Consider the following 14,310-nt stretch of genomic DNA (forward strand, 5'->3'; position numbering starts at 1 on the left):
ATGCTTATAAATAGGCTATGAGTGTATATTGGATCTAAATGATTATATATTATATTATGTATATATTTAAGTTAAGATTTTATTCCGTTTCTTTGAAAGTCATGCTTATAACTTCGTTGGTGGAGAAACAAAAATTAGAAGAAACTCGACCTTAAGAAAAACAATTTTGATGCGCCGCTATAGTTGTGACGTAATAATTAATTTCGATCCTCTAACACCTCGTAGTCATACACGTTACATCGTGATCAGCTCTTATATGATATTTTAAGTTATAGTGCTAATAGACAATATATTTCTCGACATTTCGTGTCGTGACTCACGCGACGTGATTCTAGCAAGTTAAGTAATGTACCTCGCAATAAAGGGATAAGTTAGAAAACTGAATCATAGTTATCGCGTAATTATATCAAAGTCTGTATACGTATATGTACATACATCAGAAAAGGTTTTTTCACCGCAATTATACCTCGGCATAATCGACGCATGCTTATCGGTTTGACTTCAAGGAGGTCAACAGGCTTCCGTGCTACCCTTGTCGCGAATTGCTGATAAAATGAGTACTTGCCTATATTATATGTGACGTAATACAATATAAGCGTTGTCTGATTATGCAAATTATTTCCAAAAATATTCTTTTTCCTAATATATATGACAGCGAGGCAAAATGTCGGTTGATCCCTTTTTTATTTTAAAAATCGTCACGTGTGTACAGTAATTAACATATATTAAAAAATCAGAAAAAAGAACAAATTAAAAAGCTGAGACAGAGCGGGGCTATTCCGTCAGTTTTAACTTTAGAGTAGTACAAAAATTTTTACGATAGTAAACAATTAATATCTCATTGCAGTGACCATAGTGTTTATACATGTTTATACATGATTGTATAATTCCATTATACATCAATCTCGATTACTCTTTGAGAGTACAAACACAATTTTCAAATATAATCAATATGAGCTTATGTTCAAAAAATCAGGAGACGCGGTAGTGTTCAAAAACTGAGAGACACTACAAGTCTCTTATCCCGAGCCACCTAAACATTATCGCGAGAAATGAACGAAATATCAAATATCAAATAAGTATCTGTATTTCGTTTTTTTTTAGGATTTCTGTATTTCTTGAATTACTAATGAGAATGAAAATTTAAAACAAAGAATAAAAATATACAAGCAATTACAATTTAAAAAGAAAAAAGAATATTTAAAAAATGTCATTGTAAGCATTTTATCAAAAAGTTTTAGAGATTGTATGTTATCTATAGATCCTATACAGATTCTGAAGAACCTCTTTTTAAATAAAATTATATTTACTAATTTAATCGACAATACGTAATCTATTCTATTTTTATTGAAATCATAAATATTATATAATATATTTATACCTTAAGTCGTAAGAAATTGACCAATTATAGTCGAATACAAGGAAAATAATTAATATGTATATATTTCACCCATTTCTTATAGCTTAAAGTCTGAAGACTTATTGTATATAGTACTTATACAACTTATATACACACTCTCTCTCTCTCTCTCTCTCTCTCTCTCTCTCACCTTTTCTTTTTGTTTTTCTTTATTATTCAATGAATATGTACTTACAGTAGGTAAAAAAATTTGCTCGCTTTCTTAGTTATCGATCACAAATAGTCACACTGTTAAAAATTTCATGAAATTAAATTATGTACTTTTAAGTTACACAATTTGAATTCAATTTCATGATATAACATTACATTTGAAACATATTTGCGTACATGTACATAAAATTTAACGTATTTATCATAAAACTTTATGAAATTTGATATACTTTTCATAAAATTTTATGAAATTTAATGTACACGCTCATTACATTTAAGTAGCTACTGTAACTTAATTTTCAGTTAAATCATTCATTACTTTTAATTTCGTTCACCACGAGCATCATTTACATGGAAAGGAAGCATTTCTAACAGTGTATGTATATATTGGTCATTATATACATTGGGTATGTATATATTAGTCATTGACAATTAATAAAGTGGATAGAATAATCAATAAGTTTTGTTATCTTTTAATATAAATATTATGTATCTATTTTTTGTTTAGATGAAGACAAAAAAATTAAAAGAAGTACAAATACAGCACACAGATTTCTTTCTAGTCTCTTATAAAATTTAACATAGCAAAAAACTATATACAACATTCATTTATTGTTGACAATTTTTTAAACAGCGGAATAAGGAATAATTCGATGATACAATAAAAAAAATACATGATTTCTCATTTAACAACATATTTATTCCCATTTAATGAATTTCGTTATTTTTTTTTCTCTTTTTTGATGGTCTTACAGTTTCTTCCCCTTGCTCTATTTTATAAATTTCATCAATTTTGATTTTTTTTTCTTTTTTCTTTTTTTTCTTTGACAGTTTAATGTCTTTATTTTGTTCTTTTTCGTCACAAACAGTTTCCTGAAGTATATCTTCATGCTTTGATTTTTTCGTTTCCATGATGTCTAATGTCTCCTTTTGTATATCTTTAGATTCATTCAATGCTAATTTATGATTAAAATTACATAAATTGTTGCAAACATCCATTTTGTCAATCTCTTTTTTACTTTTTGCTTTTATTTTGTTATCTATATCGGATACTTCAAATTCAATAATACCTGTCGATATCTTCGTTTGTTCGTCATTCATCAAAACTGCTTCCTTCTTTTTCTTCTTCTTCTTCTTCTTTGTCTTCTTTCCACATTCCTCTTGTTGATGTGCTGATGTTGTCGCCATATCATCTTCCTTGATATTCAAGTCAGCCTTAATAAAATTCATATTATATTCGTTACCCCCTTTAAGTCTGCACTTTGGCAGAGTTACATCAAAATTTCTCTCGAATACTGCGACGAAAAAACCATTGCAAAAATCATTATCTGGCTTCGAGTACAAACAAAAATCTCCACAGTTATAATTTTTCGAGCTGAAGTTGGTCCAGTTATTTTCAAGTAATTGCCTAATTGGTAACAAACGATAAGCGTTTCCAACATTGGCCAGAACTTCGTCTACTACTTCCTCATTCTCCTCGGGATGTAGAGAACAAGTGCTGTAGATTATTCTTTTCGCATTTGGAAAATTGAACAGCGCAAATCTCAGAAGATAAACTTGGAACGATTGTAAATTTTGCAAGCGCTTTGGTTCGGGCATTCCATCCATCTCGGTCTGTCTTGGTCTGTCGACAATACCTTTAATGAAAATTGTAAGATTATATCATTAATCATACATAAATGAAAATTATGTCGGTATATTTTACAAAAAAAAGGATAATTTACGATTAAATAATGCAAAGAATCATAAAAAGAATAATTTTCTACTTCTTTAATCTTACATTCTTTGATTAATTTAAAAATTTGACATTTATATCAAAAAATAAAGGATTTTTACCTGATCCAGAACAAGTTGGATCGACTAGAATGTATGCCACATGTGAATACAACTTTGGATCGAGAGTTAAGGCATCTTGATTAAGAGATTTCACGCAGAGGGCACGAGTCTTTTCTATCTGATTGAGTAAGGTTCCAAATCTCTTAGCATCAATTTCCACAGCATAAACTTTCCTATTTGAAAATAATAATTCATATTGTTTTATACTTATTGGGCCTTATTTTATATTATTAATTCATATTAAATTATTTGTTTCTAAACTTAATTTAATTTTAGTTTACTCAAATTACTCGAAAATAAATATTAGATATTAATATATATTTTTTTTTCATTTTCATCTTTCACGTATTATCTAATAATAAATCTAATTGAGAAACAAACTGTATACCCGTTATTTTGCAGTTTTGCTGCCACATGAGTAGCCTTCATACCGGGCGCAGCGCACATGTCCAGTACTACAGAACCACTAACAGGATTCAACAAATGCACCGGCAAACTGCTAGCCTAAAAGTGAAAGAAGGTTTTCAACATTAAAAAACTATTAAACGTATCTCTTTTCTTTACTAATTTTTAATTAAATTTTAATAACGTTAATTATAAATTATGTATTAGTAATAGATATAAATTATATTAATAATACTTATTTGTTAATCTATTAAAAAAAATTTGGTAAAAGTTGAATAAATATGAACTTTTATATTAAATAGTTATAAAAACATTCTCACACATACATTTTTAAAGATATTAGTTATGTAATAAGTATTTAATAATACCAAAATAATCACACAAGTTACAAAGAAAATATTATCACTATATAGATAGAAAAGATTTTATTATTTATACCTTATCTTGAAGAATAAACTCGCCATCGTGATAGCCGCTATGTTTGTGAAAGATTGTCAAGGGCGGAAAAGCTAACATTTCTGGTACATGCAGGTCTTGAATAAAATATGGCTTTGATAACTGCGATAAGGATTGTAGATATGAAGAATATGTTGTACTTTTCGGTAGTAATTGCCATCCATCCTTTTGGAAAATGGTTATTGCTTCTTCCACTGATAAAAGAAGAGTATTGACACGAACGTATCTAGGTCTCTTTACTGAAAAGAGAAAAGAAATACAGTTGAATCTTTTTGAAGAAACTATTAAATACATTATATAATTAAATTAAATACATTATATATATTATTTTTTTTAATTTTATACAAGATGTTCGAAAATTCAAATTTTTAAAGTCAGACACCAAAAGGATTATTTTTTACAAATGGACCTAGGATCGGAAGTGTATCGTTCCATCGCTACGGCAGAGTGTTCGAAAAAGACCGGACCTCAAAACATTTCAAAAATCTTAATTGAAATCAGATATTACATTAAAATTTAAGTTTGATTTTAATCGTGCACTTAAAATATCTAATTCAATTCTTTACATTATTATATTATATCATTTGTTATAAATATACATTTTAATATTTCCTACCACATTATGAAATGAGTAGTACAATGTTTCGAAATAAAAGTATGCAAATAAGTTTTTTATTTCTCATGTAGAATAAATAGCAGAATTAAAATATTATTTTTTGAAAGGGATTTATATAGGTCAATTTACAATGTTTTAAAAATAAAATACTAAACATTTTGTTGCAATTTTATTCCATAAAAATTATTCATCATTATATCACCATATATATATATTTACATCATTTTTAGTAAACCTTATTTTCTGTATTATGCACATAGACGTAACAATCACATATATAATATAATCCTTTGTTAAGTAACAAAGAGTCCTCATTTTTAAATTAAATAATATAAAAAATATTTGACACTACACATTTTTTTACAAATTCGTATTTTGCAAAGAAAACCAATTTTAATCATCTTTCTTATTTAAACTCTCTTTAATTTCTACTCCAATTTCATCTTTACTTTGCTCCTTCTCTTCATCAGGCTCGTTTAAAGCCTGATAAACATAACAGGAGATAATCAAGTTCACTGTGATTACGGCAGCCAGTACAGAAATGTAATTAGTCACGGCAGTATCAGTTTGGAATTTTACTATCATGATATGTTGTATCGTAAAGAAAGCAGCAAACGGCAAAGTAAACATAGCAATGCTGTAGAGAAACAATGTTCCCAGTACTGTTGTCAGACCCATTATACAATTGTTCTTTCTGTCGCAAATTGTTTCCTGATGACAGGATCTGCTTTGATAATCTTGCAGGTTTCCAATTTTAACTTGCTTATTCTGTCGACTGGATAATATTCTGCAGTTGCGAATAATCAGAACCATGAAGAAGGAGGTCTTTACTGCGCTAGGATGAAACTCCGGAGACCGAAATTCTGTAAAAATGCAAACATGCAGTGATTATTAAAGGCAGTTACCTTTGCTTTTATGATCGACAAAAGTTTCTGTGTGGCCGAGATTTTTTGACTCTTCCCGTAGTTTGTTTTCGTAAGTTAGGACAGTTAGGACTGGCTTGGAGCAGCTCTTCAGGCATCTCTTGCGCCATAAAAGCTCCGTTATGAGAACTCTGGCTAACCAGGGATTCAGACGCGGTTGTTCCGTTAGAATTTGGGTCTTGTCAAACAGCTGGTCTAATTGAGGTAATGCTTGTAAGGTGCTGACCGCGAGGCCGTATATGCCGGCCACGTTCTGAATCGTACACGATAAATTAAATTCTTATAACGTAATTATAAGCAGCATAATTAACGTATGAAGAATGAAAGATCAGATATTTTCCAATTGATCTCATATTCTTCTTACGATTATCCGTTTTACACTTACAGGATGCTTTCCTTCGTAAATTAGCGTTTTTAGACTAGCACCATCTTCTCGTACGCGGCGTACAATATCGGCCGTGACTTTGTAGATACGCGGGACCGAAACAGAATGCACAAATTCATTCGACATATTACGGATGTCAACTCTTTGAAAATTTTAATCTTTTTTAATTAAGAACAAATCTACCATAATCCACCTAGATAGACTATTTATTTGAAATCATTTCAAATTGCTCCAAAATCATGGTCTTCACGGTTAGGTTTTCACATATACTACGTTTACACGGCACGCTTTACGCCGAAATTATAACATCGATGTTATGAAACTGGCCAATCATAGCTATTCTTTTGAAGAATGGAATGACTGTGATTGGCCACTTTTATAACATCGATGTTATATAACTTCGGCGTAAATCGAACCGTGTAAACGTAGTAATAGAGACTATAGGTTCTGTATCGCGCATCCAATGTCCTTGTTTAATATTTGGTGAGCAACAAGGATAAACCATACATTATGCGCACCATGCGAGAAACGAAACGCACCCTATGTTTACATTGACTATGGCCGGTATTAGAGCTGCGCAGAATAAAAGAAACAGGGAACCACAGAGAACAGAGAATAAAGGTTGGATTATACTGGCCGTAATCTGTTAACTTATGCCGTAATCTGTAAAAATTGACCAATCACAGTCGAATGAGAGGGGAATAATCGATTATAATTGGTCAATTTTTACAGATTACGGCATAAGTTAACAGATTACGGCCAGTATAATCCAACCTTAAGAATTTCAACCTATCAGAAACTAGGTCTGTTCTTTATTGCTGAACTTTTGCACTAATTCATCTTTCTTCCTCTTCTCTCCAGGAGAAGGGAAAAGGAAAGAAGATGAACTAGTGAAAAGTTCAGCAATAAAGTACAGACCTACTGTTTATTCCACAGTATATGATTTCTGATGGGCCTTCTACAATAAGCCATAAGTCATAAATCGGAAGTAAGAAACTAAAAATTGACGACTGTGGTTGGTCCATTTCTAGCCTATGACTTATGATTTGACTTAAGGCTTATTGTAGAAGGCCCATGATAGGTTGAAATTCTTATTCTCTGGGCCCATATTCTGTATACACGTCTACCGACAGTTGTCGGTGTCGATAATTAACGATAGCCAATGGCAAAGACTGTTCTAGGAGAAAAGTGCGGTTCTTATTGGCTATCACAGACGTGTACAGAATATGGACCCTGTTCTCTGTTCCTTTTATTCTGCGTAGCCCTTACAATTTCTAAACGCCCGGCCGACAGCTTTTCATCGTGCTCGAGACTCCGACGAGAAACGTCTCGCATGCGCAGAACAACATAATGTAATAAATTGCGATGATGAAATATATGTAGAAGTGTGTGCGTAGATTAGATTAGGTTTATATTCCATCAGTTTTATATATTTAAATATATATAGTACATACCAAAAATATATATTAAAAGTTTTGTATTTTTAGGTATGTACAACCTAACCTAACGCAAAAACATTCCAGAATCGTTCCGTTTCACGAACCAATCTCGGTAAGTGACGTATCACACTTCGTCTGGATGAACACTTCGATATACGGAACGCATCCCTGTCGGTATAAAAGCAGTTACAGAATAGTACCCCACGAGTCAATAAGTCATCACGCTTGCCATAACACGAAAATTGGCACGATAACCAATCAATGTACTATTTTTCCACAAACGCAAATGAATGATTGGCTGTTGGGACAACTTCCGGTAAGCTTTGCCGCCAGTTGCTGCGCTCTGTGTGCGGAAGCCAATTTAAAACATTTCTCGCGTCCATTATTTCAAGGTGTTTCCAAGCATTTCCGTGGGAAGGCCGCCATTTGCACGCGCCATCTGGAACTTACGGCCAAATATCGAGTATACCAGAGTATACTGCGAATTTAGAGTTTCCTCTCGTCGGAGACGGTTTCATTATCGTCGATATTGTGTTTTGTGTGAGGTGCGACAAGTACGACGGTTTCTGAAAGCACGTCTCTGTTTTCGGCAGCTTCGAGGTTGAGATTTATTCTGCGTTAAAGCCGAATCTTCTATCTAACCTGAACTCGGTTCTTGACTTGATTCGGTTAGAGTTAAACTTTTTTATGGAGTACCAAATTTATTTAAGAATTGATAGTGTAGTGTATTTTTGACCGATAATATTGCTCGGGAGGAATAAAATGTAAAATTTGTAAATACAACTATTTTTATGTATATATATTTTATTTATTGTAGAAAAGATAAAAAGAAGGAAAAAATCACAAAGAGAAGAAAAGAGAGAGAGAGAGAGATTCTCTGCCGCGATTGATCGATGATCATCTTGGCAATTTTGTAAAAAGTTCCAGGGAAATACAAACTTTTTAAATCTTTTGGTTTTTATATATGCTCGTACAGTGATCATAAATGCACACATATTTATGCGACTAATACTATTTTCTTAATAAGAATGAAACATATAGTGTGGCATTAGTAGTATTACTGAAGTTTTATAGTTTCGAAGTCGTAATAAGAATGCAAAGAGGAAGGTGATTATGTGATAGAAACAAGCAAAAATTACAGAATGTTTAGTAATACTATAATTTGCACTAGATTCTTTAATGATTAAGGTATTTTATTTTGCGTTATAATAATTTTTTTTAGTAAGAGAATATAAGATATTTTATATTTTGATTACATTTTGTTTATTTTTTAAAAATCTTGTCATTAAAAATATTTCAGGAATAAATGAAGATGTGGATATATTTGACATATATCTAATTTACAAAGAAGTAGAAAATAAGAAATATTGAGTAAAAATTTATCACATGCTGAAGAGCAAGTACAAGTGATTCTGAAAAATAAAGAAAATCAGGAGAAAATGTCGAATCCTGAAATCAACAAGCGTGATCATAGTTACAGTGAATCAAAATCTCAATATGCCAACAACGGTACCACTAGCATCAGCTTAATATCTCAAACAGGATCTGTTGTGGGTCAAATTCGAGATATAAATGAGCTAAAGAAGATTACGCCTCGTGTCCGTTTACAAGACACCGAGAGCTTAAATGAGTTGACCAGGATTTCATCTTTAAGTAACAGCAAGTTACAGCAAAATAATACATCCATCCTTGAAAGGACACGACAAGAACTGAAAAAATATTGTCGTACTTGCGCTGGTCTAAAACTACCTTTGGTATGAACATTGTATATTTTTTCTTTAAACCAAACAAACTCTATTGTAATTTGAATTTAATTTAAAATTAAAAAAGAGGAAAGTAAATAAAATGGATAAAGTAGTAAATTAGAATAAATAAGCAGGTAAAAAATTAAATAATTATAAAAACTGAAATATTACAGTAAATCGATAGAATTTTTTTGGAAAATAAAAAAATATTGAATTTATTTTATTTATTGTGATTTTTATTTGATTTAAATAGTAGCTTTAGTGCTTGTATTGTTTATAGTATTGAGGATCATTGACATCCTTGAGGAATGTCAAAAGACATCTTTAAGACTTTTCTAAAAAGAGATATCTAAAAATTATTTCAGTTCTGGAGAGTATAACTATTTATGTATAGCTATTTACATTATTGACACTAAATTTTATTTATATAAACAAAGTTTACTATGAGTATGGTACATTAATATATTTATTATCTATCGACAGATTTATTGAATTAATTTTCTTGTACTTCATATTTTTCCTTTTGTTAATGCATTTTCATATTTATTCTTATTTTTATTTTTTAAGTAAATGTCTGATGAAAGTCTTTAGGATACTGTCTGTAAGGCTTATAAATTAGGACATAAGACATCATCTAGACATCTTTCTGATAGTTCTAAAATGTCTCGTGTGAACATTAAGATGTCTTTATATTTTATAAAACATTTTGTTTAATGTTCTTTGGAATAGTTCTATTCACATGGTTATCTGCAGTAGATATTATGATTATTAATTACATTTGGCTATTATATCGATTACATCATAAGCTATAGCTGTTCTCAACAATTGATTTATGTTGTAGGTGGATATCTTTAGTGAAAAAGGCATCAAACTGCGATTGAGTCAGCAAATCAAGCATCTCGAAGTTAATCCTTATGATGGTCTGTCCACACAGATGTGCATGGATTGTATCTGCGACCTTAGAATGAGTTATAAATTTTTCATGCAGATAAAGAAAGCTGAAATAAAACTAAAATCTATCCATGTCAATCTCACGACTGATAACGCTGCGAAAAAAGTAACATCGATCAACGATTCTTTAATAGTACAAGAGGATAAACAGCCATCTTATTCAGGTACTCTTCTTTGCATTTTTCATGTCTCTTTTTAACATATTTCGATTTACAATGAATGTATATTACATATAGATTGTTCTACTTTGAAAGAACATTATCTGTCTAACGATTTTTAACATTTTTATTGTTTGATTTTGTTTTATCAAGATTTTAAAATAAAAACTTCACGTGTAAATAATATAAAAATTTGTTCTCAGAAATTATTTTAATTTTTTATTGCTTTTAACTGAAAATTGCTTAGATATTCTCATATTGTTAGAAAAATTAACTTGAAATTAAAAATCAACTAAAGAAAGCGTGATTACCAAAAGTACTCAATATATCATTTGTTATGTATCATACAGGAGTTTAAAATTTTTATGACTTTAAAATCTTCTGGAACATAATAGTAAATTGTAAAACGCTTAATTAAAAAAACAAAAAAAGAAGATAAAAATGTGATTATATATTGTGAAAATAAGGAAAATTCTTCTTTCCAGAAACAAATTCAAAACATCAAATAGCCTCTGTAATTCAACAAAACCCACCTTTATTATCAACAGAATACGTAAACCAAGAAATTCTTGAAAATCAAACAGATAATTCTGTTCCTAAAATCTGTGCTATTTTTTCATTAAATGAATCAAAGATGGGACATGATTTTGAGATGGAGGAGAAAAAGGAGAAGGAAAAGGAGGAAGAAAACAAAGATAAAGAGGAGAAAGAGGTTATAGAGATAGGAGGAGGTATATTCGAGGAAGTTCCAGAAGGAGAAGATGAAGAATCTATTGAAGAATTTGATCCCGAAGATCCTGCGCTCCTGGTAGATGAAGAAGATGATGAAAAATCCCTCAAAACTGTCTACAAGTATGATATGGTAGCAGATTCTTATGTGAAAGTGGAAGGAAATGAGGGGATTTCTATGAAATCTGATGTCTCCCAGACTTCAGAGAGTGAAAATCAGAAAGAGGGAATGTGGCAGCCGAATATCTTGAAAAGAAAACTAATACCAATGATAACGACAAAGAATGGAAAGGAAGATGAGATACAAAATATAGTAGAGAAACACAAGGTGCAAAAGTTAGATACGACCAGTCTCTTGAATATGACTAATCCTACAGAAGAAGAAGGAATTATGTATGTAACTGTAAAGGGATCAAAACCAAATGAGATTCTTCTGGTAAAGGTAAGTGTGCGAGTAAGTGATTTCAAGAGAGAAAATTATTGAAAATTACATCAAATTGATTAAAATTTGATAAAATTTGTTATATAGATTTTTGTTTTCCTTCATTTTGACTTTTCCATTTTATTATTTTGTTGTTGAGAAATTATTTCGTTTTTTTTCTTTTTATTTGTTTTAACACTTGTGAATTATGTTATATTTTATTTCATTTTCAATCTTTTATTGATTATTAATTTCGTTGTATCCCTACAGAAAATTAACAAAAATTATAAATAATTACCATTTTTTTGTATTATACTCAAAATTGTGTCACGATATTTATATCTTTATTTGATTCCATTTTTCTAGTTTTTATTTTTTATATTTATATTTTTTCTCTTTTTTTTATTTCATTTTAAATCATGTCATTTTACTTCATGTTTACTCAAGAAGTTTCATTATTTTCTTTCTGTGTTTTTAAGTATGACATACAGATTATAATTTTATATATTATATTTCTATATATATATTTGTGACTTCTTTTAGGTCAAGAAAATGGACAAACCTACGGAACAAAAGCGCACAGTAGCGCCGCCAATCTCTGCTGATCTAAAACCTGTGGAGCGTTTTCTCAAACGTTATGAAACACTGACGAAGGATTTTTCATCTCGACGCCCTGATGCTCGTGAACAAATAATTGAGGAACAAATCGAAGAATATAAAAAGAAACGAGAAAAAGTTCTTGGAGATCAGGCGTCAAAAACGTACACTATAAATGAAACGCAAAAAGAAGTACAAGAAGAAGAAATTTCTATCATTTCAGACTTGGAAAGGGCAGAAGAAGAAGTGATAGTTGTGAAAGAAGATGAAGAAGTTGAGATGAATGAAAAGGAGAAAGCGAAAGAGGAGGAAAAGGAAATAGAAGAAGAGGAAAAGCAGAAAAAGGAAGAAGAGAAGATGGAAAAAGTTGAAAAGATTGAGGAAAGTCAAGAAAGGATTAGTGATAATACAGAAGAACATTTAAAGTTATTGAAAATGAAAAAATTGGAAGACATAAAGTGGAAAAAAGAAATTAAGCAAATTAAGCAGAACGAATTATGTAGCGAAGAGAATTTGGAAAAATTAACAAAAGTTTTGGGAAAAACGGAAAATCTACAGGTAATTGAAATTTAATTATTAAATATTATTAAAGCTACTGCAATACTTTATCTATTTTTCTCTTAATTATTTCTCTACTATCAGTCATAAAGAAAGCCATTTGAATCACTGGTATACAACATTCTTTATTTTTATTTAGAATTTTATTTCGGTTTTTTAATTTCGTCGTTTTAGTTTCAATTTTTTTTTATTCTAGGAATTTCTTGAGTATCTCAAGCTGCGTAAAATTGTTCTTACTCGCCTCAAGGACGAGGACATAATTTCTCTTTATGAGGATCGATTCTCCACGATTATAAAATCATCATCTAAATCGGATCCTATCAATACTCAACCTTCTATCGACTTTTTTTCCGAAGAGAGTTATTTAGATTGCGATTATTGTTCCAAAACTTTCTCCAATCGCGATATCCTTGAAGAACATCTCAAGTCTCATGACTACCGTATCCTTAATTGTTGTGATGATTGCGGGGAGGAATTTCAAACTAATAAAGCGAAAAGAAATCATAATATGATTTGTCTGAAAAAATTCATTTGCAAATATTGTGACATAATCCTAGATTCCAAAGGAAAAAAACGTCAACATGAACAGAAACATGTTGATGCTCTTTACGGTCAACTTTGCGAGATTTGTGGTGAAAGATTCAAACATCAAGGAACTCTGGACCAGCATCAGAAAACGCAACACACGAGTTTGGAGAAGATTTATCAATGTCCGAAGTGTCCAAAAAAATTTGCTTTCAAACAAAAACTGAGCTTTCATCTAAAGTCTGTTCACACAACTTTAAGAGCGTATCTTTGTGAGGATTGCGGTGCGGATTTTAAGAATCCCGCGAGTTTAAGACATCATAGAATCAGAAAACATCAACCGGTTGGAAATAAGAGGGAATGTCCAGTTTGCAGGAAATTAGTGCCGTTTTACAGTTTGTCAAAACACATGCACACACATAAAGCTTACAGTATCCAGTGTCCGCATTGCGACAAAATGTTCAAAAACAGCTCGACTTTGAAGCAGCATGTGAGAATTCACGAAGATCAAAGGCAATTTCGTTGTGATATTTGCGGCGTTGGATTTAATCGGAGGGATGGTTTGAGGCTGCATTTAAGAGTTCACGAAAAAAAGGGAAGTAGAGGCTTGAAAGAATGTTCCTGCCAAGTTTGTGGGGAGAAGTTCCCGAATCATTCGACTTTAGTAATTCACAGGAATAGAGAGCATAAGGATGGAAAGCAGTATACATGTAACATTTGTAATAGATCAATGATTTCGACGAGATCGCTCGAGTGGCACATGTCACATATTCATAACCAGTCAATGCCAGGTATTGTAGATTTGATGCTTAAATGTTTTGTAAACGCTGTAAATAATTTATAATGTGATTCTGACATTTCTAATAGTCTTCAGTCTGCATATATTTTATGAAAATATTATACATAGAGAGTTTAAAATTAATATAAGATATTTATGAGGAATTTATAGATAATACATATATTGATAATTTATAGATAATATATATTATATATATA

At 30.8% G+C, this 14,310-nt stretch overlaps 3 protein-coding genes across 3 annotated transcripts in view; 1 reads left to right on the forward strand and 2 right to left on the reverse strand.

The window, feature by feature from the left end:
• Positions 1-2,278: 2,278 nt before the first annotated feature.
• Positions 2,279-6,473, reverse strand: Nsun5 (Nop2/Sun-like domain containing protein 5). Its single transcript, XM_018551372.1, has 6 exons — positions 6,192-6,473; positions 5,789-6,059; positions 4,250-4,506; positions 3,795-3,910; positions 3,407-3,579; positions 2,279-3,207 (listed from the first exon to the last, which is right to left on the reverse strand). The coding sequence occupies exons 1-6, from the start codon at positions 6,315-6,317 to the stop codon at positions 2,279-2,281; spliced, it is 1,872 nt and encodes a 623-aa protein (XP_018406874.1). The 5' UTR covers positions 6,318-6,473.
• LOC108782970 (uncharacterized) lies at positions 5,177-6,007 on the reverse strand. The gene is made up of 2 exons (XM_018551373.1): positions 5,947-6,007; positions 5,177-5,746 (listed from the first exon to the last, which is right to left on the reverse strand). Exon 2 carries the CDS (start codon positions 5,694-5,696, stop codon positions 5,277-5,279), a length of 420 nt encoding a protein of 139 aa, XP_018406875.1. The 5' UTR covers positions 5,697-5,746; positions 5,947-6,007; the 3' UTR covers positions 5,177-5,276.
• Positions 6,474-8,647: 2,174 nt separating the features above from the next.
• LOC108783042 (uncharacterized) overlaps positions 8,648-14,310 on the forward strand; it is a 7,550-nt gene continuing 1,887 nt past the window's right edge. Inside the window, exons 1-6 of the mRNA XM_018551488.1 lie at positions 8,648-8,818; positions 8,931-9,384; positions 10,217-10,490; positions 10,970-11,655; positions 12,178-12,789; positions 12,986-14,105. Of these exons, the coding sequence (XP_018406990.1) occupies positions 9,070-9,384; positions 10,217-10,490; positions 10,970-11,655; positions 12,178-12,789; positions 12,986-14,105 (3,007 nt within the window). The 5' untranslated portion in view covers positions 8,648-8,818; positions 8,931-9,069. The remainder of the gene's footprint in view (positions 8,819-8,930; positions 9,385-10,216; positions 10,491-10,969; positions 11,656-12,177; positions 12,790-12,985; positions 14,106-14,310) is intronic.

Source organism: Cyphomyrmex costatus, unplaced genomic scaffold (genome assembly GCF_001594065.2).
Source record: "Cyphomyrmex costatus isolate MS0001 unplaced genomic scaffold, Ccosl1.0 scaffold14, whole genome shotgun sequence".
NCBI lineage: Eukaryota > Metazoa > Arthropoda > Insecta > Hymenoptera > Formicidae > Cyphomyrmex > Cyphomyrmex costatus.